Source organism: Capra hircus, chromosome 8 (genome assembly GCF_001704415.2).
Source record: "Capra hircus breed San Clemente chromosome 8, ASM170441v1, whole genome shotgun sequence".
NCBI lineage: Eukaryota > Metazoa > Chordata > Mammalia > Artiodactyla > Bovidae > Capra > Capra hircus.
In genome coordinates, this window is record NC_030815.1 from 100,106,095 (window position 1) to 100,128,774 (window position 22,680).

At 39.8% G+C, this 22,680-nt stretch overlaps 1 protein-coding gene across 4 annotated transcripts in view; it reads right to left on the reverse strand.

Moving 5' to 3' along the window:
- LPAR1 (lysophosphatidic acid receptor 1) overlaps positions 1,585-22,680 on the reverse strand; it is a 165,100-nt gene continuing 144,004 nt past the window's right edge. For 3 of the 4 annotated variants that reach the window (XM_018052585.1, XM_018052588.1, XM_018052586.1), the window contains exon 4: positions 1,913-4,386. In XM_018052585.1, coding sequence (XP_017908074.1) covers positions 4,085-4,386 — 302 coding nt within the window. In that variant the 3' untranslated portion in view covers positions 1,913-4,084. Of the gene's footprint in view, positions 4,387-22,680 lie in introns of all 4 variants that reach the window. The other variant, XM_018052587.1, reaches the window with a different exon arrangement.

Consider the following 22,680-nt stretch of genomic DNA (forward strand, 5'->3'; position numbering starts at 1 on the left):
ACTGGGAGAAACTGAATTAAGGGTACAAGGATCTTGTCATACTATTTCTTACAACTGCACATGAACTTAAACTTATCTCAAAAGTGTAATTTTAAAATAACAGCAATGTTATAACCAACTGGATAAAATCAGAATTCACAAGCCCATATTAGTATAAATAAATGAATAAATACATGGGAGAGGACAAAGCTTTTTTTCAAAGTAGAGAGCTAACTAATACATTAAAAAAAAGAGAAACTCATTTGGCAACCATCAGTGAATTATTCATTCATCCAAGAAATATCAATGGATGGTAAAATCAGATGTTAAAATTTGATGAAAAACAGAGTATTTCTTACAAAACACTTATTATAAAAGAAAAAACAGGTTTCCCCCCACTCCACAGTGGAGAAATATGGCAGACATCATCTTAAGAAATTGAGTTTACGTTACCAGTAACAGAACAAATCATCATGTGCTCCTTGACAGGATGCAATGAGAAGAGCCAGAGCGGCATCTTACTTTATGGACACTGAAATTTGAATTTCATATACCTTTCAAGTTTCAAAAAATATTCCCTTTCCTCCCTCAATCACTTTCAAGTGATTTTTAAATGTAAAACCTATTCTTAGCCCACAGGTCATGCAAAAACAGGTAAATCTGGCCAGTAGGCCATAGTTGATCAATCTCTACTTTAGATTTGTAAATGATCTTTACCTGCCATATCATGAAACAGATTAACAGTAAGTAATCTGTGAATATGAGCACTATCAATCAAAGAATCAGAGAATTTTTATTTAGACTATACAAAGTACAGACGAATGTTACAAACTAACCGATCCCTGCTGTGGAAGACTGATGACCTGGTTTGGTTCTTTGTTACACACATTTCTTCTGTCAGATGCTACCTAAGTTCAAGTCCATCCCAACACAAAGAAACAACCCCAAGCCTTCTGAACGTTTGGGATCAGGTACAGCTCGCTTTGTGTTAAAAAATAAGCAATTTGTTTGCAAAGGTCTTGCAATAATGAAGGGATCTGATAAAGTATTTGTATGTTTTTTATCTAGCACAAGTCACACTCTGGGTTTAAGAAGAAAGGCTGGAAACAATATCACAAAATTCCGTTTTAGAAGTTGAGAGACTCACGGAATAAATGAGAAAGATGATGAACAATGGAACATAAAGCAATAGTTAACTGGGAAAGAACATGAAAAAACCAGTAAGACTCACTAATTGTATAATCTTACTTGAGGTTTTGAATCCAGGAAATTATGTTTTCACAGGAAAAAACAAGACAAAACAAACAGCAACAAAACATGGTTAATTTGTGAATAAGTGTTTTGAGGCATTTGATTTCTAACAGTCTTACAACTACCTAAATTTAAATGTTCAGAATCCTATTTCAAATACTCACTGAGACATTCATTTGAATAAATGTTATTATTTGTTAACCTTGTTATTTTCCCCCAACATCTTAGCAATATATGGAAAAGAATATAATTAGCATATAACTGGGAGGTACCTATCACTTTTATCTTCTTAGTTACTAAAAGCATAAAGATAACCTTAAGTTTATAAACTCCTGGTGAGAGTTTACCATAAAGTCATCATAAAGTTTTTATTAAAAAAAAAAAAAAGTTAGTTTTTCCAAAAGAAACTCACTCACATAGTTAAACTGCTGGGATGAAGTATTATCCTAAGATGTTATCTCTCCTTTCAGACAACATAAACCACCACCTCTTGGACACTGAAGAGACTTATGACTCTGAAAAACAAAATGCAGTTCTGAGCTGGGGAAGCATATGGTGGGTTCCCCTCTGAGTTTAGAAGCCCCTGTGGCAGGAACAGAAAAGAGGTCACAGAAGGCAGGCAGCATGCAGTGCAAAGATGACTCTTGAACAGGAGAAGCAGCACTGACCAGAACCATACATTGCCAAACACTGGTTGAGAATGATTTATTAAAGTCCAAGTAGCATGTTGTTAAATTTCAAATAGTCCACATCTTCAAAGTGTGCATGAATAAAAGTCCCAGTTCATTTCTTTCCTTTTTCTATAAAATGCTCTGTATTTTGCATAAAATCTGTGCAGATACCTTCTGCTAACTGGTTCTCCATACTCCTTCTGGTTTGGGCACTTGTTAAGTGTGCCCTCTGCTCAAATGGTGACCATGTACTGACTTCCCCCTTCCTGAACAGACGTTCTTCTCCTGGACATCTCTCCATTAAACGTACGCCTAACTTTCCCACACCTGCTTCATGACTGTGACTTTACTGGTTACATATTACTACAAACCGGTGCAATAATTAGTTTACCTGGACCGTTAAATAGGTATCACCTAACATGCTGGGGGTGGCCCTTAAGAACACACAGTAAGCATCTAGTCACATACCGACACACTCAACCCATTTGCTACAGAAGCTGTTTAATATGAGGTGATCTTTTATTCATTCGGCATGTTTGATTTGTTTGCATTATCTTCAATTCCACATTAAAGTTGTGGTTACCAAGAGCTGGGTCATTGTTGCTCAAATGAAATCTGGAATTGCTAAACATATTAAGTAGGGTATCCTGGCTGTTTGTGACAATAGACTGTTTCTAGTCCATTTTGCTATATAAAAAAGTCACTCTCAATTAAAGTAACCACTGCATTTCCTTTGTAAAAAGGTAATTTAACTGGCTTTCCTCACTGTTGCCACCCACATAGGGCAAAAGTAGGAAATCTCCTTTTATAAAAGGTAAGAGCATAAAAAGACATTTCACATTTTTTAAAAAAACATCCTTCATGGGAATGTATCCTAAGTAAATAATCAATTATATGGACAAAGTTTTATGTACATAAATTTTTGCAACATTATTTATAATAGTGAAAATTAGACATAAAATAGTGAAAATTAGACATAACCAACAATACAGGAATGGTTAAACTGAGTTGCATCCATTAAATGGAATATTATATAGCCATTAAAGTCATGTTTTTGTAACATTTTTAATGCCATAGGAAAATGTGGCAATTCTGCAGTGGAAAAAAACAAACTGGTTATGAAATTGTTTACAGTATGACTGCAATTATATATAAAGGTATACAATATACACATAGCACACACAAGGGGAAAAGCTGTTAATTGTGGTTACTTCTGGGTTGTGATATTATCAGTATTTTTTCTGTTTTATACACTTCTGCATTTTTCAAGTTTTCTACAATGACTGTGTATTATAATACAGAAAAACACAGGTTATTAAAAAATTCCTCTGATGAACTGATAATTAGAATATCCTTGGGTACCATAAATATGTGGGACCATACCACTGTGCTCATCCTCTATAACTTTTATAGAGTACATATTCTTCTGATAATAAACTTACATTTCCTGTTTTATACATGTTACAACACTTTAATAAAAAAAAAAGGTAATATTGTGATTAGATAGATCATTATTTGTTTCATAACCTAAACAAATACTGGCTTTGACATCTAGGTTTTTCTATTTCCTAGAACATTTAAAATTAACACTCTTTTGTCTTTTTCAGTATGGCATACTGCATACACAGATTTTCATGCATGCTTTCTAAGAACGTAATTCTAATTTACAGTTTTCCTAACATAAGGAAAAAAATGGAGTTATAAATCATTTAAAAACAGTCTATAGTCTTATCCATCACAAGCATGCTGATAGGCATAAACATGTTTATTAAATGAAATGTATCCTTTAAGAAGAAAAAAAGGGAAGCCTGCATGTAAATGAAGTTGTGGATTCAATTAGTCAGAATTTGTTCTGACTTGCACCAAACCATTCAAAAACTTTTGAAGACTAGTTAGTGTAGTGTACACGGACACTCCAGAGTCTGTGTATGAATTCCATTGCAAGATCTCCGCTTTCTACTTTCAAAAGGAATGGGAGCAGGATGAGGGGTATCACGTAAGCTAATTTTTCAACATATGTCAAGTCTTGCTGGGTCAAGGAACAAATACTGCCATGGGTTAGTGTTTAAGTACATGAATGTATTTTTCTTCTTTCTCACACCCGACCCTGCCCTGGCCTTTCGGGGGGGGGAGGCTGTTCATCCCTCAATAGGTGATGGCCGCCTCTCATCTTAGTTTCTTTCCTAAACCACGGAGTGGTCATTGCTGTGAACTCCAGCCAGGATGGTGTGGTTGAGGGAGGAAGCCGAGCGGTCCGAGCCTTCCGTGGGGCCGCTGGTGTTCTCACTGCGCTGGCAGCAGAGGATCTGCCTGAACGTGGCGCTCATCTCCTTGTCGCGGTAGGAGTAGATGATGGGGTTCATGGCAGAGTTGAACTCAGCAAGCAGAAGGAAAAACTTCTCATAGGCCAGAACGTCACACTGCGGGCAGCACACGTCGAGGAGTAACAAGACCAGTCCAGGAGTCCAGCAGATGATAAAGGCACCTGCAGGGTCAGGGAGCGGGAACGGGAAGGTTTAAAGAGAGAACAGAAAAATAGAATGATGAAGGGAGCACCCGTATGGTGAAATGATTTCAGCTCAAGGTCAAAATAATGAGCTCCAAAGGCATCAGAGCATCATTTGAAATAAAATGTTCATTTTCCGAAATAATCAGAAAAGGTTCCGACAATAAAATGAGCAACTGAATAAAATCTTATTACTTCAGAGTGAGTGAAGTAGCTCAATCGTGTCTGACTCTTTGTGACCCTGTGGACTGTAGCCCGCCAAGCTCCTCCATCCATGGAATTCTCCAGGCAAGGATACTGGAGTGGGTTGCCATTTCCTTCTCCAGGGGATCTTCCCAACCCAGGGATCGAACCCGGGTCTCCTGCATTGCAGGCAGACACTTTATCCTCTGAGCCACCAGGGAAGCCCTAGGCCCTTACTAAATTGACTATTTATGAGACAATGATGATTATTTTTAACAAAACAGAGTCTGCTAAGCAATGGAGATACGAAATAGAGATATTCAGCATTCAGGATACACACTTTGATGCTTATAAAAATACTGTGTTTTATAGCATAAGATTGTTCTCAGGAAAAATCACTGTGACGCCCTCTCATTTTAGTTAAAGCACAGTTTCTGGATTCAGTTTGACCTCAGATCCTTGCTTTGCTATTTATTAAATTGGATGAATTTAGGCAAAATACTTTCTTTTTTATTGAAATATAGTTGATTTACAATGTTGGGTTAGTTTCATGTGTACAGCAAAGTGATTCAGATATATATACATTTTCAGATTCTTTTTCCATTATTGATTACTATAAGGTTGTTGAATACAGTAGCCTATGCTATACAATAGGTCCTTATTGTTGGCAAATTAGTTTTCTTACCTGTTTTCTCATCTGAAAAGTAGAAATAATTACATTTACCTCATTTGGTTTGTTGTTAGGAGTAAATGAGTGAGTCAGTGACAGTTGCCCAGTCATGCCAGACTCCTTGAGACCCTGTCCATGGAATTCTGCCAGGCTTCTCAGTCCATGGAATTCTCCAGGTAATTCTACTGGAGGGGGTAGCCATCCCTTCTCCAAGAGATCTTATCATCCCAGGGACTGAACCCGGGTCTTCTGCATTGCACACAGATCCCTTACTCTCTGAGCCACCAGGGAAACCCAAGAACACTGGAGCAGGTAGCCGTTCCCTTCTCCAGAGGATCTTCCTGACCCAGGAATTGAGCCGGGTCTCCTGCACTGCAGGTGGATTCTTTACCAGCTGAGCTTCCAGGGCTAAGAAAATAATCACTCCATGTATCTTATCAGGAACAATAACAATACTATCACTATCATCTGCTCCATAACACAAGCCTGTTTGGAAGTAGCAATTTCCAGTGATAAAATGTATATTTACTTTGATTTTTAATCAGCTATCACTTAAATGGGGCTTTTCTATATGCTTTACAAATGTTACCTCATTTCATCTGCACCATAAGCATATGAGATAGAAACTGTTACCCCGCCACACAGAGGAAGAAACTGAGAAACAGAAATTAAGATACCCTGCTCAAGGCCATGGTCCTGGAAAGTGACAGACCAGAGGCAACCCCAGCGTTTCTGCTCTTAAAGCCTGGCTCCAAAGTCTATGCTTCAGACAATGTTATATTCCCACTTCTTAAATTAATAAAATTAAAATTTTAAAGCCAAAATTGTATGCTTTAGATGTTTTCCTATGTAAATTCTCTTGCTTTCCCAACTCTTCTAACTGATGAAGATTTTACTGTAACTATAAAAGGATGGAAAATAAATTATATTCTTAATTCCAATTAATTTAGCTACTGAAGTCATTCATTTGGCTTCCAGAGAAAAAGGAGGTTTAGAAATAGTGTTAAAATCTACCACTGTGTTACCCTCAGGATGAGCTGGGGATCCTTGGCTAAGAGAACATGATGGGGTGGCCGAGGTCTTGTCCCATTACATCTCACTTGATGGGCCCCTTATGTGTTAACATAATCAGGCTACACAATGAGCAGACAGGGAGTGCGGATAAGCCCAGAAGTGCACTGGAATATTTTGATTTAAATGGTACTGGCTTAGGGGGAGGGAGGCTTGGGTTGGGGTCAAGAATCGGACTAGCCTCAAGGAGTGAGTTTCACAAAATATAAACAAATGAGATTTAGTCTCCCAAACAGCCCAGTATTGAATGTGAACTTTCTTTTTTGAAACTTTTCAGCGGGGAAATGAAAATAAAGAAAGGAGCAAAGTACCCCCATAAAGCTCTTTGTTCTAAACACAAACGTCTATTGGTTTTAAACTGCTGTTCACTTTGAAGACTGGCCAAGGTGCTTCATTTTCTAATAAATACAATACCTTAGACTTTCCTTAGAGAGAAAAGAAAAAATATTTCAAATATCAGGAGATAATAGCCATGGAGCTATTTGAACTTCAAGTAAAAATGTTAATAAAGCATTCATTCCAAGTCCTTGAATTTCCTTGCTTGAAAATCACTCAGAAAGCTAAACATAAAGGAAAATCAAAGAAATGCCTCTTGAGTTTCAGATATAATGCATTATTCATTGAGAAGCTGGGAAGGGAATTATTCTCAGGATGGAAAATGCTTGGATGGAAAATACATGGTCCCATTATTCCATTTACTTGGAAACTAAAAACATGCAGGCTTTTCATGAATGGCAGAGCATTCTTTCAAGACTCCTTTTCCCATTCTTTCATCAAAGCTCTAATTGAGCTCAAATTCAGAGCTGGATTAGATACCAGCAACATGCATCTCAATAGATTTATTTTAAATAACATGATCTTTTTTTCCTTCCAAGCAGCAGAAGGGAACATCCTTATTCTCATGGATTTGCTCAAACTGCCTTTCTTCAAAAGTAACAGAATTCAAATACAGTCATTTGTTATTTATAACTTCTTCTAATTTTTAAATTCAAAAAGAGCAAGATCTTTGTGATAAAAGCCATGGTCTCCAGAACTAGTCCAGTGGGTTTTGCCAACCACGCAAGAAGCCTTGCCAGATTAGAGAAGCGAAGTGGGAACTCCGTGGCCTGACCGGGAGCTAATACACATGGGTGTTTCATTGAAGAACTCCCAGTCCTCTCCCTTCTTCACAACCACACCATTCCAACACTCAGTGTTTGGATCTTCAAGACCCGACTAATTTAAAGACTCAGGACAGACCTCAAAAACTAACATGTAAAATCAATCACACAGAGCTTTTCTTTCTTTTCCCTTCCCCACTCTTTCACAGAGGTGTGAGGACCAAACTGATCGAAAGCTGAAGGTAGACTATTGCAGTGGAAAAGAGGCCCTGGAAAATTCCTAAGTGATCAGGCTTCTCAACAATAGTGATTGGATAGTATGAGATCAACTTTGCTCAGGTTATGGATTTACCATCTGGCTTCTTAAAACAAAAACTATATCCTTTACAGCTTTAGTAAAAAGGAGACAACCATAATCCATTCAGGTCACAGAACTTGAGAAGTGCACTGGGGACCCTGGATCTGTAATCAGTGGACAGTCTACCTGTACATAATTTGAGGAGAGTCAAGTGCACACCCATAACGCAGGCTGATGATAATGAAAAGAACCCCCAATCTCCACATGTGTCAAGTAGAGAAACAATGGCTCCTGGCCCCTTCCACTGGGTGTGATGAGGATCAAACTGAGATACAACATGTAAAAGCACTGCCCCCTACCCGACCACACTACCTTTTGCCATCACAGAAGGCATAATGCATGTAGGCTGGTGCAGCACAGTACCAGGGCAGAGTTCCTCCAGGCCAAAATATGGAAGCATGTTTTACACCATGAGGACCTGGCATTTCAAAAAGTTCTCAGACACCACCCCAATTATAAGAGATTCCTAATACTTGAAGATGGATATGAAAAGAATAACAAGAAGGAAAAGAGAGGAACATAGAGATGCACAGGAAGCCCCAAATCATTTTGGAGTTTCTCACAGGTCGACTCAGCACCTACTGAAGATAATGGATAAAATATTGTGGTACTCAATAGAGACAGTCCTTTACGTAGTTTGTATATTTCCAGAACATTTCTGATGGATGGATCCCCACAGATTAAGGCATAAAACCAAGGAATGTTATGCAACAGCATGAAAGAAACAGGAAGCACAAGTAGTTTGTCACTGCTTATTGTAAAGTCAGAAGCAGAAGTACCGGAAGAGAAGATGTTCAAGATCATACATAGCCTGGCAAAGACATCTGAAGCTTTTCCAGTACTAAATCTCAGAATAGCCACATATTATATAATATATGGCTGCAGAACATATAAGGAATACTGATCTGCATCTACCCTATCAGATTTTAATTTCATCAGCCTCATTGGCCAGAATCTGGTTTAACATACAACACTGAAAGAGAAAGTAAGGGAAAAAATGATCGAGATAAAGATAAAAGCAAAACCAGATATTTCCAAATTCTAGAGGAGAGAGAAGCACCTGAACAGAGGCAGTGGCAATGAGAAGAGAAATATGAAAAGACTGGCAAAGTATTTTAGAGATGAGTTGAGAATGATTTCTAGATTTTCCATTTGGGAGAAGGAAGGATGGTGCTACCTTCCACTGAAGGAGGAAACACAGGAGAAAGTCTTGGCTGGTGTTTTCTGAGGGGAGATGAGGAGAACGCAGATAATGCCCTTGGTTCTATTTATCTTTAGCTTGAGGTAACCGCATGACCTCAGATGGGAGATGCCCTAAAGGCGTCCTGATGGGCTCATGGCAATTTGAGTCCTGAAAGAATCTCTCGGTGGGCTGAACAAGAGTGCTTACATTCCGGACGATTTGCCAACATTACAAGTAACATGGGGAGAAAACTACTCAAAATATATTGTGGGTTGGGATAAATAGCAGAGCAAGCTTCATTCCTTTCTTTTGCATCTGTCAAACCGATCTGTGAGGGCCCCGGTGCCCACAAAGATGGAAGGAGAGGTGCTGGAATGTAGAAGCAAAAAACAGGGAGGAAAGAGGCTGTTTTAGAACAAGAGGTCACAGCTGCAGAACCAGATCAGATTACCACACCTTCCCTGAAATCTACACACCCCCATCAGCTGAATAATGCTTACCATCTGGTCTCACAATTAGAGGCTTTTTTTTCCTAGAGGGACTTTTTCCTAACTAGTTGAAATTTGTTTACATATGGAACTTAAGAACTAAAGTTAAAGAGAAAAAAATGTCTGAGAGAGAAGACCTTGTGGGAGGGAGTCCAAGGTTTTTGATGAAAAAAACAGAAAACACTTCCAGTCTGGCGGGCAAATTTGTGCTTTTACAAAAAATCAGACATCCGCAGTTCTAAAATCAGTCAAGGCAAGTCCATTCTACACCACTGCTGTGTCCAAATTAACCTTTCCTTGGTCACGCTTTTAATGTTCCTCAAATGAGGATCTCTGAAACAGTCCCCCAACCTTAGAGACATGTGGCAGAGATCAAATGGGAAAAAAAAGCGTTCAAACACATAGACTACTCTTTCTAGTTGCCACTAAAGTGTGTATTCTTTCAGAGCAGACATCTGCATATCCCAGAATCCCATCAATTTTAGTTTATTTCTGCAGTTATTGTCTGATTTCTGCTCTTAAAGTGCACACATGGCTAGCTAGGAAATCATTCTAAATTATAAATCTTAAAGGAGACTGTTAGGTAAGAGACCACAGATATAAAGCTTATTGCCAGGTCCAACAGCAAAGGCGTCATTGCAGGAGAAGTATATGAATGGCTTTTAGAGAAATAAGTTTTTCTAAGAGAGTAAATACTGGAGTGGGTTGCCATTTCCTTCTCCAAACTATTTTCATTATAAAATCTTTTCTGGAACACAGAAAATGATATTAATCCAAATGAGATATCTCCAAAAATAAGTCATTTCTATCTTAATACCAATTTTACTTCATTCAGTATAATGCCTACCACTTCTATTTCTTCATGGCCTTAATAAATGTTTCATGCATTTAAAGTTTCATGATTTCATTCATTGTGTGATATATTCTAGTGATTCTTTCACTTGTTCCTAAGAGCAACATTTATCTTTTAGAGAAGCATGTTAACAACACACAGATCTTCAAACCACAGTAGAATATTCATTATGTTCTTTTTTTTTTTTTCATATTCCTGTGCATAAGTTTCGCCCCATAATACTGTCCTGCTCAACATGATGCTGGCTTCCATATACACAGAAGAAGGACAACGGTGCCTTCTTCTGGCATTTTATATACTCTCCTACACACTAACCAGTGAGTAGCATACACATACACGCTCCATAATCTACAACAGACTCTAAATCTTGTCCTACAACCATACTTTGGAAAGCACAGGCTAAAGTGGCATGCATACTAGGACTAGCTCTTAAAGAAGACCATCTGTGCTTGAGAACAGCCAGTAGAAACCACTTCTCCACGGTTACAAATCCAGCCAAGTAAGCAAATACCTTTTCTCTGCCTGTTGCTATAGGCCCCTAACCAATTCCTCTTCCTCCATGCTTCTTCCCTAAAGTCCAGCTTGCACAGAACAGCCAGAGTGATCTTTCAAAAGCATAAATCAGTTCACATGACATCACTTTCCTACTTAAGACTCTGCAAAGCTTCCTACTTGAAATTCTTCCTGTGATCCATAATGTCCGACATTACCACCGCCTGTCAGACTCTTCAGCCTCATCTCTTTCCACCCACCCCTCATTCACTGGGTTCTACCACACACATACCAAGCTTATTTCTGGGTCAGGATCTTTGCATGTGTTTTCATCTTGGAATATTCTTTCTGTAGATCTTCATGTCTTCTTACTATTAAATATCACTTCCTCAAAAGCCAAACCTGACTATCCTAGGTAAAGCAGCACATTCTCCCCACTAATTATCTCATGTTATCATCTTCATTTCCCTTACCCATACTCAAAAATATCTTATATATTGGTTTATATGTTTATTTCCTATCTTCCTTCAATGAGAAGGTAAGCTTCATAAAGGAAGGAAAGGTATCTTTTGCCTGTCAGTAACTCTGGCATCTACAACAGTAGCTGGCACACAGTAATACTCAATATATCTTCTGCCAAACAGAGTGGCAAATCACTGCTAACTACCTAATAGACATATCCAAAACAAGGAAAATTAATTAGAATAGTCACTTAGCTCTCTTTGGAAAACAAACAGCAACACATACAGTGTACACGGTCTTTAAATGGGCACTACGAGACATTCAAAGGAGCATGAGGTGGACCCTACAATGTAAAAGTCTCTTTACATATGCACTTTTTACTCTAGCAAAAACTAGCCTGTTGCTTCTAATTCTGATGGGTGTCCAATTACCTAGGGAATCTACTGCGCTTTATGGAAGCAGATCGGGTCAGGCAAGAAGGGAAACCAGCATCAGCCAAGTTACTGCTAAAGGAATGTTTCAACAGGATGAGGCTGCCCTATTAGACCCTGGATTTTGAGGTCGCTTCCTGGGAACAATCACTAATTGACCCAACATACCTCTCTGTTAATCCCCCAAGCTTCAAAACTCCCCTCAGGAAACTTCCACCTTGCCACTGTTTACTTAGTCTCATATCCATGCTCTAGCTATCGGGAAGTAGGGAAAAAGAATACATCCTACCCAACAAATACATATTTTACCATTTTTTAAAATATAAATTACAGTTCTGACCAATGTCCATCTATAATATTAAGCTTAAATATACACAAGATTTTTTTCAAGTGTCATCAGTTCAATTCAGTCGCTCAGTCATGTCTGACTCTTTGCGTCCTCATGAGCCGCAGCACGCCAGGCCTCCTGTCATCACCAACTCCCGGAGTCCACCCAAATCCATGTCCATTGAGTCGGTGATGCCATCCAATCATCTCATCCTCTGTCATCCCCTTCTCCTCCTGCCTTCAATCTTTCCCAGCATCAGGGTCTTTTCCAATGAGTCAGCTCTTCGCATCAGGTGGCCAAAGTATTGGAGTTTCAGCTTCAACATCAGTCCTTCCAATGAACACCCAGGACTGATCTCCTTTAGGATGGACTGGTTGGTCTCCTTGCAGTCCAAGGGACTCTCAAGAGTCTTCTCCAACACCACAGTTCAAAAGCATCAATTCTTCGGCGCTCAGCCTTCTTCACAGTCCAACTCTCACATCCATACATGACCAGTGGAAAAACCATAGCCTTGACTAGACAGACCTTTGTTGGCAAAGTAATATCTCTGCTTTTTAATATGCTGTCTAGGTTGGTCATAAATTTCCTTCCAAGGAGTAAGTGTCTTTTAATTTCATTGCTGCAATCACCAACTGCAGTGATTTTGGAGCCCAGAAAAATAAAGTCAGCCACTGTTTCTCGGATTTTTTTTTCAGAGACTCAAATTGGCAAGTTGTTTTCACATATTTATGGCCTGATAATTTGTAGTACTGTTTCCTGAACTCAAGGAACACTTATAATTTATGCAAGGACAATAAGGATAAGTCTCATTAATCTAATTTTTCTTCCTGGAATGGTATATCAGCTGTTTTTCATTTCCTGATAGATGTCTAAATAATGGTATGAAGCTAATTCCTTGAATTATACTTTCTCCTATAGAGAAGTTTGAAAATACAGAAAGTATAAATAGGGAATGTAAACATAATTGTGCAGTCTCAAGCCACTTTAGTACATGACCCTGCACACTTTTTAAATGTTTCTTTTAATTCTAAATGTGGGATCTTATTTTGAATTGCAAATGAAATTAACATAGAAAGATGGTTGGTTTATTAGCGGTGGGTAAGGGATGGCACTCTATCTATCAGATCTAGACCCTTAAATCTATTTCTCACTTCCACTGTATAATCATAAGGGATTTGATAGGTCATACCTGAATGGTCTAGCGGTTTTCCCTACTTTCTTCAATTTAAGTCTGAATTTGGTAATAAGGAGTTCATGATCTGAGTCACAGTCAGCTCCCGGTCTTGTTTTTGTTGACTGTATAGACTTCTCCATCTTTGGCTGCAAAGAATATAATCAATCTGATTTTGGTGTTGACCATCTGGTGATGTCCATGTGAGTCTGAGTGAACTCTGGGAGATGGTGATGGACAGGGAGGCCTGGCGTGCTGCGATTCATGGGGTCGCAAAGAGTCAGACATGACTGAGCGACTGAACTGAAATGAACTGAACTGAACTTAAGGGATGGCAGGCAATCAGATGTTATATTTTCAGAAAGATCCCTTGGAGAAGGGAATGGCTACCCACTCTAGTATTCTTGCCTGGAGAATTCCATGGAAAGAGGAGCCTGGGTGGTAGGGGGGCGGGGAGGGGGGCTACAGTCCATGGAGTTGCAAAGAGTTGGACACAACTGAGGGACTACCACTTTCACACTTTTGTTTCCATGTAAGATACTTTAGACACACAAATACACTGGTAGGGGACGGGGGGCACCATGTGTCAAAGGCTGGCTGTCCACTGTGCAGGAGATTTTCCTGAATGGGGGGCCTCCTGGGAAGTCAGTACAGTGAACGCCACTGAAGTCAGTTTTTTCCACACCTAAAACATCCAGTGATGCCATCTAATGAACAGGCCAAATAGTTATACTAGACGATCACATGAGGAAAGATGTGTTCCTCTGAAACTTTCTATGAGTAGCGAAATGAAGTTGCAGTAATATTCAGTACAGAATTAGTATGGCTATTCTCATCAGTTCCAAATCCTAAGAAATCAAGAGATAGCTAGCAAACTAAAGATGCACTAAGTTATACGTCCTTACAAACACACACCCATACCACTTCCAACAGTGGCCCATGTTTTCCTGGAGATATGACCCCTGAAGTCTCTGTGCCAGCAGACAAACAGGAAACGCATTCATTTACTTTCAACAAAACCAATGTGGGTTAAACCATGGGTCACCACCTCTTCTCTTCCTCTGTAAACATGCTTTCTGACTTCTGCACAGCTCTTTAGAGTGTACCAACTAGAGTAAGACTGGCTCACCAGATCGTTATTACCCACTAATAACTAAAAGACAGTGTTACTCCAAATGCCTAGCAAAGGCTTTTCTTGTAAGCCCTTATCATTTTTAAATCAGATGTATTTTAAACTTAAAAAATACATACACATATACTATATAGTGAAAGTTGCTCAGTTGTGTCCAACTATTTGTGACCCCATTACTATACAGTCCATGGAATTCTTCTGGCCAGAATACTGGAGTGGGTAGCCTTTCCCTTGTCCAGAGGATCTTCCCAACCCAGGAACTGAACCCAGGTCTCCTGCACTGCAGGCGGTTCTTTACCAGGTGAGCCACAAGGATAAGCCCAAGAATACTGGAGTGGGTAGCCTATCCCTTCTCCAGCAGATCTTCCTGACCCAGGAATCAAACTGGGGTCTCCTGTACTGCAGACAGATTCTTTACCAACTGAGCTATCAGGGAAGCCCTATATTATATACACTATATAAATGTGTGTATGGATTTATATACCCACACAGACTCACAACAGCGACTGCATCTTACTAGCTTAAAAAAGACAATGAGATCTGGGACTTCCCTGGTGATCCAGTGGCTAACACTGCACTCCTATGCAGGGGGCCTAGGTTCAATCTTTGGTCAGGGAACTAGATCCCACGTGTCACAACTGAAAGCTTCCAACTAAAGATCAAGCTGCAGTGAAGACTGAAGATCCCTTGTGCCGCAACTAACATCTGACACAGCCAATATAAATAAATATATATATTAAAAAAAAAAATGAGATTTCTTTTCTTTCACAAAAGAACCAACAAAAAAGGATAACGTCACTTATTCTTCACATAGGAGATAATTCACCATTCTCAGAAAAATTAAATTAGTTTTGCTGCCTAAACATAGTGATTACACAAAATTTCAAAACACATTTCCCTGCCTTATTTTAAAAATGGTCAGTCTTATATAGCACAGTAAATCAGTGTTGTCAACCACTGTTCAGCACTGTCTAACTCAGAAAGGGATACCAAACATATTGCATGACTGTGGTCTAGCTGTTACCAAGGTGATATAAGTAATATTTATCCCTTAAAGAGTAAATGGAATTCTCCCCATCCAGAACATTTCCCTAGGAAAAGTTCAACATAAACAGAGAATCTGTAATTGGTTTTACAACATACTTAATTTTTCAGCTATGAATTTAGATTCCCCTAAAATGGTACTATCAATAACCTCAGATATGCAGATGACATCACCCTTATGGCAGAAAGTGAAGAGGAACTAAAAAGCCTCTTGATGAGAGTGAAAGAGGAGAGTGAAAAAGTTGGCTTAAAAAGCTCCACATTCAGAAAACTAAGGTCATGGCATCTGGTCCTATCACTTCATGGCAAATAGATGGGGAAACAGTGGCAGACTTTATTTTTGGAGGGCTCCAAAATCACTGCGGAGAAGGAAATGGCACCCCACTCCAGTACTCTTGCCTGGAAAACCCCATGGGCAGAGGAGCCTGGTAGGCTGCAGTCCATGGGGTCGCGAAGAGTCGGACATGACTGAGCGACTTCCCTTTCACTTTTCACTTTCATGCATTGGAGAAGGAAATGGCAACCCACTCCAGTGTTCTTGCCTGGAGACTCCCAGGGATGGGGAGCCTGGAGGGCTTCCGTCTATGGGGTCGCACAGAGTCGGACGCGACTGACGCGACTTAGCAGCAGCAGCAGCAAAATCCCTGCAGATGGAGACCGCAGCCATGGAATTAACACACTTACTCCCAGGAAGGAAAGTTATGACCAACCTAGAGAGCACATTCAAAAGCAGAGACATTACTTTGCCAACAAAGGGCCGTCTAGTCAAGGCTATGGTTTTTCCAGTGGTCATGTATGGACGTGAGAGTTGGACTGTGAAGAAGGCTGAGTGCCGAAGAATTGATGCGTTTGAACTGTGGTGTTGGATAAGACTCCTGAGAGTCCCTTGGACTGCAAGGAGATCCAACCAATCCATTCTGAAGGAGATCAGCCCTGGTGCTCTTCGGAAGGACTGATGCTGAAGCTGAAACTGAAAATGGTACAAGTCTAAACAAGTACCAATATCTGGCTAAAAGCACTCACAGAATATAACTGATGACAGAATCCTGTGGATTTTATTCTTTGCAGTTCATGAACTAATGATATGGATCAGCAAGATATGTGTCACTCGGAAGACAAAATTCAAGGAAAAAAAATATAATGGAAATTTAACTTATAATTCATAATTTTACCAATGAAATGAGGGAAAAAATAAAAATTTAATCCAAAAGAAAATTCAGAAATATTCTTGCAACCTAAAAATGTTTATTTACAATTTATATTTATTTTATTTATTTACATATTTCATAGCTGAAAGACCCAGAAAGGCAGAAATTGTAAATATGATAATTCATTTTGAGATTGGCTATGTCTCTTACAGTTGCTAAATGTTCTCGATTATGAAGTACAGATTCTTGACAGAGTAGGAAGGAGGGATAGTCTGTTCTACTCCAGTAAATAGCTGTGTGCCTAAGATATTTCTTGTTATTAAAAACTTTTATTAAAAAGTTTACATTGTAAAAATGACTGGGAAGTGGGTATTTAGACTAAAGTTTTCCAAATTAAAATAATAAATATATTTTTCTACATAAATTTCAGTTTAAGTACATGTTCAGAGTAAAATACTGACTGTTCAAAACCAAGACAAAATATCACAAAGCAAATTCTAACACATAAATTCTGAACAAAAATCAATCAGTTCTAAAGCCATCAAAATAGACTGCAATAAGGTCATTTCTCAGAATTTATCCTATAGATGTATTTACATACAATTACGTATGTGCCAGGAATTCTCTGCAGCACTTTTTTAAAAACTGAAATAATCTAAGTAATCACTAGTAGAGAAGTAAAATAAGCAGAATTCATAAAGTTAGATGCTGTAGAGAAGTAAAATAAGTTAAGTTGAATTCATAAAGTGAGATGCTGTTCAACTTTCTAAAGTTCTTAAGAAATTTTATCCTTACCAGATGATCTCCAAGACACACTGTTAAGCAAGAAGGACAGATATTAAAACATATGTATAAAATGGTATCAATCATGCTTTAATGACTATAAAAAAGAAAACTGTGTATACACACACAGATACCCTATAATAAGCTTTAGGGTAATAAGCTTTTAGGGGAGGCTAACAATCAATTCCGAAAGAGTCCGAAATGCAGTACTTGGATGCAGCCTCAAAAACGACAGATTGATCTCTGTTCGTCTCCAAGGCAAACCATTCAATATCACAGTTATCCAAGTCTATGCCCCAACCAGTGCTCTGAAGAAGCTGAAGTTGAACGGTTTTATGAAGACCTACAAGACCTTTTAGAACTGACACCCAAAAAAGATGTCCATTTCATTATACGGGGACTGGAATGCAAAAGTAGGAAGCCAAGAAACACCTGGAGTAGCAGGCAAATTTGGCCTTGGAATGCGGAATGAAGCAGGGCAAAGACTAATAGAGTTTTGCCAGGAAAATGCACTGGTCATAGCAAACACCCTCTTCCAACAACACAAGAGAAGACTCTACACATGGACATCACCAGATGGTCAACACCGAAATCAGATTGATTATATTTTATGCAGCCAAAGATGGAGAAGCTCTATACAGTCAACAAAAACAAGACCAGGAGCTGACTGTGACTCAGATCATGAACTCCTTATTACCAAATTCAGACTTAAATTGAAGAAAGTAAGGAAAATCACTAGACCATGCAGGTATGACCTAAATCAAATCCCTTATGATTATACAGTGGAAGTGAGAAATAGATTTAAGGGACTAGATCTGATTGATTGATAGAGTGCCTGATGAACTATGGAATGAGGTTCGTGACATTGTACAGGAGACAGGGATCAAGACCATCCCCATGGAAAAGAAATGCAAAAAAGCAAAATGGCTGTCTGGGGAGGCCTTACAAATAGCTGTGAAAAGAAGAGAGATGTAAAGCAAAGGAGAAAAGGAAAGATACAAGCATCTGACTGCAGAGTTCCAAAGAATAGCAAGAAGAGATAAGAAAGCCTTCTTCAGTGATCAATGCAAAGAAATAGAGGAAAACAACAGAATGAGAAAGACTAGAGATCTCTTCAACAAAATTAGAGATACCAAGGGAACATTTCATGCAAAGATGGGCTCGATAAAGGACAGAAATGGTATGGACTTAACAGAAGCAGAAGATAGTAAGAAGAGGTGGCAAGAATAAACCAAAGAACTGTACAAAAAAGATCTTCACAACCCAGATAATCATGATGGTGTGATCACTCATCTAGAGCCAGACATCTTGGAATGTGAAGTCAAGCGTGCCTTAGAAAGCATCACTATGAACAAAGCTAGTGGAGGTGATGGAATTCCAGTTGAGCTATTTCAAATCCTGAAAGACGATGCTGTGAAAGTGCTGCACTCAATATGCCAGCAAATTTGGAAAACTCAGCAGTGGCCACAGGACTGGAAAAGGTCAGTTTTCATTCCAATTCCAAAGAAAGGCAATGCCAAAGAATGCTCAAACTACCGCACAGTTGCAGTCATCTCATATGCTAGCAAAGTAATGCTCAAAATTCTCCAAGCCAGGCTTCAGCAATACGTGACCTGTGAACTCCCTGATGTTCAAGCTGGTTTTAGAAAAGGCAGTGGAACCAGAGATCAAATTGCCAACATCCGCTGGATCATGGAAAAAGCAAGAGAGTTCCAGAAAAACATCTATTTCTGCTTTATTGACTATGCCAAAGTCTTTGACTGTGTGGATCACAATAAACTGTGGAAAATTCTGAAAGAGATGGGAATACCAGACCACCTAACCTGCCTCTTGAGAAATCTGTATGCAGGTCAGGAAGCAACAGTTAGAACTGGACATGGAACAACAGACTGGTTCCAAATAGGAAAACGAGTACATCAAGGCTGTATATTGTCACCCTGCTTATTTAACTTATATGCAGAGTACATCATGAATAACGCTGGGCTGGAAGAAACACAAGCTGCAATCAAGATTGCCGGGAGAAATATCAATAACCTCAGATATGCAGATGACACCACCCTTATGGCAGAAAGTGAAGAGGAGCCAAAAAGCCTCTTGATGAAAGTGAAAGAGGAGAGCGAAAAAGTTGGTTTTAAGCTCAACATTCAGAAAACTAAGAACATGGCATCTGGTCCCATCACTTCATGGAAATAGATGGGGAAACAGTAGAAACAGCGTCAGACTTTATTTTTGGGGAGCTCCAAAATCACTGCAGATGGTGACTGCAGCCATGAAATTAAAAGACGCTTACTCCTTGGAAGCAAAGTTATGACCAACCTAGACAGTATATTCAAAAGCAGAGACATTACTTTGCCGACTAAGGTCCGTCTAGTCAAGGCTATGGTTTTTCCAGTAGTCATGTATGGATGTGAGAGTTAGACTGTGAAGAAGGCTGAGAGCCGAAGAATTGATGCTTTTGAACTGTGGTGTTGGAGAAGACTCTTCAGAGTCCCTTGGACTGCAAGGAGATCCAACCAGTCCATTCTGAAGGAGATCAACCCTGGGATTTCTTTCGAATGAGTAATGCTAAAGCTGAAGCTCCAGTACTTTGGCCACCTCATGCGAATAGTTGACTCATTGGAAAAGACTCTGATGCTAGGAGGGATTGGGGGCAGGAGAAGTAGACAACCGAGGATGAGATGGCTAGATGGCATCACAGACTCGATGGACGTGAGTCTGAGTAAACTCTCGGAGTTGGTGATGGACAGGGAGGCCTGGCGTGCTGCGATTCATGGGGTCGCAAAGAGTCGGACACGACTGAGCGACTGAATTGAAATGAAGAATCAATTAATTTTAGAAATGTTTATAACATAAAATTATAAAAATGATACCTTCAATATTTTACTTGAATTTAAAATGCCAACTTGTGTTCATTTGCCAATCCTTTAACCTAGAGCCAAGGCTTTATATTTGAACACTGGTTTGTTAACGGGAGCTCTGCATCATCTTCCAAGCAAAGCCACAGTAATAACGCGTCACATACTAAAAACTGCCTCCAAATTGGCTTCTTCAGAGTGAAGTCAGGACTTAAAATTCTTGCAAAGCAATCTGAGTACAAAAAACCCTCGCTGATCTTTTATGGTTTCCCCCACATTTACAGTTGTTGTCCTCAGCAAATTTCAAGCAATTTCTGTTTGCAACTTGCCCCCACTGAATATTAACAAAGCCTTCCCTTCAGCTTTCCCAGAAACATTCCCTGATTGCCCTCATTTTTATTAAATGATAATGTGGTATTTACCTAGTTACATTTTTGTTATAATGACCTGGCACAAATAACTTTTGGTTCTTCATAACTGTCAGCAGCTGAGAGAATGACTTGGCCTGAAGGCCATAGGTGACTAAGTTTTAAAAAGATCCTCATGTGTATCAGGACACCTCCAGGCACTAAGGATGCCACAGTGAATGAAACAGAAAACTATCGCCCCTCATTTGCGTTTAGGCTCTAGGAAGGCTGTGAGAGACAACTAACAAAATAAATCAGTAAGGTTTCTTTTAGAGGGGCACAGTATTTGGAGAGAATGGGAAAGCAAGGAAGGAAGAGGGCAGCTAGAGAATCACACAGTGATCCCCGTAAGAGCCGGGGCAGCTTCGACCATGAGAAGATGGCGACCACGGACCCCGGCTGACGGTGAAACTGACATGATTTGTTAACAGACTGAGTGCCGGGAAGAGGGAAAGGAGGGAGGAAACCTGTGAGCCATGGAAAGAAAAGGTTTAGCGACAAGGAGATCACTGAGGACAGTTCTGTGAGTCTTGGGAATGAAGGCTGACTGGAGTAGATTCAAGAGTGAACAGGACAGAAACCGGACACTCCAAGTACAGACAAAGCTTTTAGGCAGTTTTTCTGTGAAGCAATTTAGAGAGAAGTGGTTATGGGTATACATTACTATCTTTACCAAGTTTTTATTATTAGTTAAGAGAAAGCTAAGAATAGGTCCACACTCTCTGTGTGTATATATCATACATCCTCCACATATATGTTCATTTTTGTTCAGATTTTTAGATTGCTAAACCATAAGTTGATTATTAACAATTATATGCAAACTGTACACTTTCAGTTCAGTTCAGTCACTGAGTCGTGTTCGACTCTTTGTGACCCCATGGACCCCAGCACGCCAGGCCTCCCTGTCCATCACCAACTCCCAGAGTCCACCCAAACCCATGTCCATCGAGTCGGTGATGCCATCCAACCATCTCATCCTCTGTCGTCCCCTTCTCTTCCTGCCTTCAATCCTTCCCAGCATCAGGGTCTTTTCAAATGAGTCAGCTCCTTGCATCATGTGGCCAAAGTATTGGAGTTTCAGCATCAGCATCAGTCCTTCCAATGAATACCCAGGACTGATCTCCTTTAGGATGGACTGGTTGGATCTCCTTGCCATCCAAGGGGCTCTCAAGAGTCTTCTCCAACACCACAGTCCAAAATCATCAATTCTTTGGCACTCAGCTTATATGTAATTTGTTATATGTCAATTATACTTCAATAAAGTAGGGGGAGGGGAGGAAGAGAGGTGGGAAGGGAGGAGGAGAGGGAAAGATTGAGATTGAGATAACAGAGTGAACTAGCACCAAATCATCTTTAGTTTCTTTTCCCTATCTGTTGGTAGGAAGCATCTGTCTGGCCTGCTCAGAACCACACAGGAAGCTTAGTGGCGCAGATTGTGTGTTTGGGGTGGGGTACGGGTGTGGCCTATGGTTGACAAGCAATGTCTGTGGCTGGGTGGTTGAGCTTTTCGATCTAGAATGACATGCTACCAACCTCTTTTCGCTTTAGATCTAAAGCTCACCTGTATTTATTCTTATCTTAAAAAGAATAGCTAACAGACTGGGAAAGATTTATAATCCGATTAATGATGAAATAAGCAATAAATCCATAGACTCACCTATATACTGTTGACAGAAGAGTCATCTAACAATCTTTTTGGAGGCAATTTGGCAATGTCTAAACTTAAAATGGGCTTCCTTCATGGCTCAGACTGTAAAGAATCTGCCTTCAATGCAGGAGACCCAGGTTCGATCCCTGGTTGGGAAGATCCCCTGGAAAAGGGAATGGCAACCCAGTCCATTTGCCTGGAGAATTCCATGGACAGAGGAGCCTGGTGGGCTAAAGTCCATGAGGCTGCAAAGAGTTGGACATGACCAAGTGACTAACACACAAACTTATAATGTTCCATCTATCGGTTAAGAATCCACCTTGCAGTGCAAGGGACTCCAGTTCGATCCCTAGTCTTGGAAGACTGCACGTGCTGTGGAGCCACTGAACCCGTATGCCACGACTACTGAGCCTGGGCTCTAGTGCCTGCACGCTGCAGCCACCGAAGCCTGCATGTCTAAAGCCCA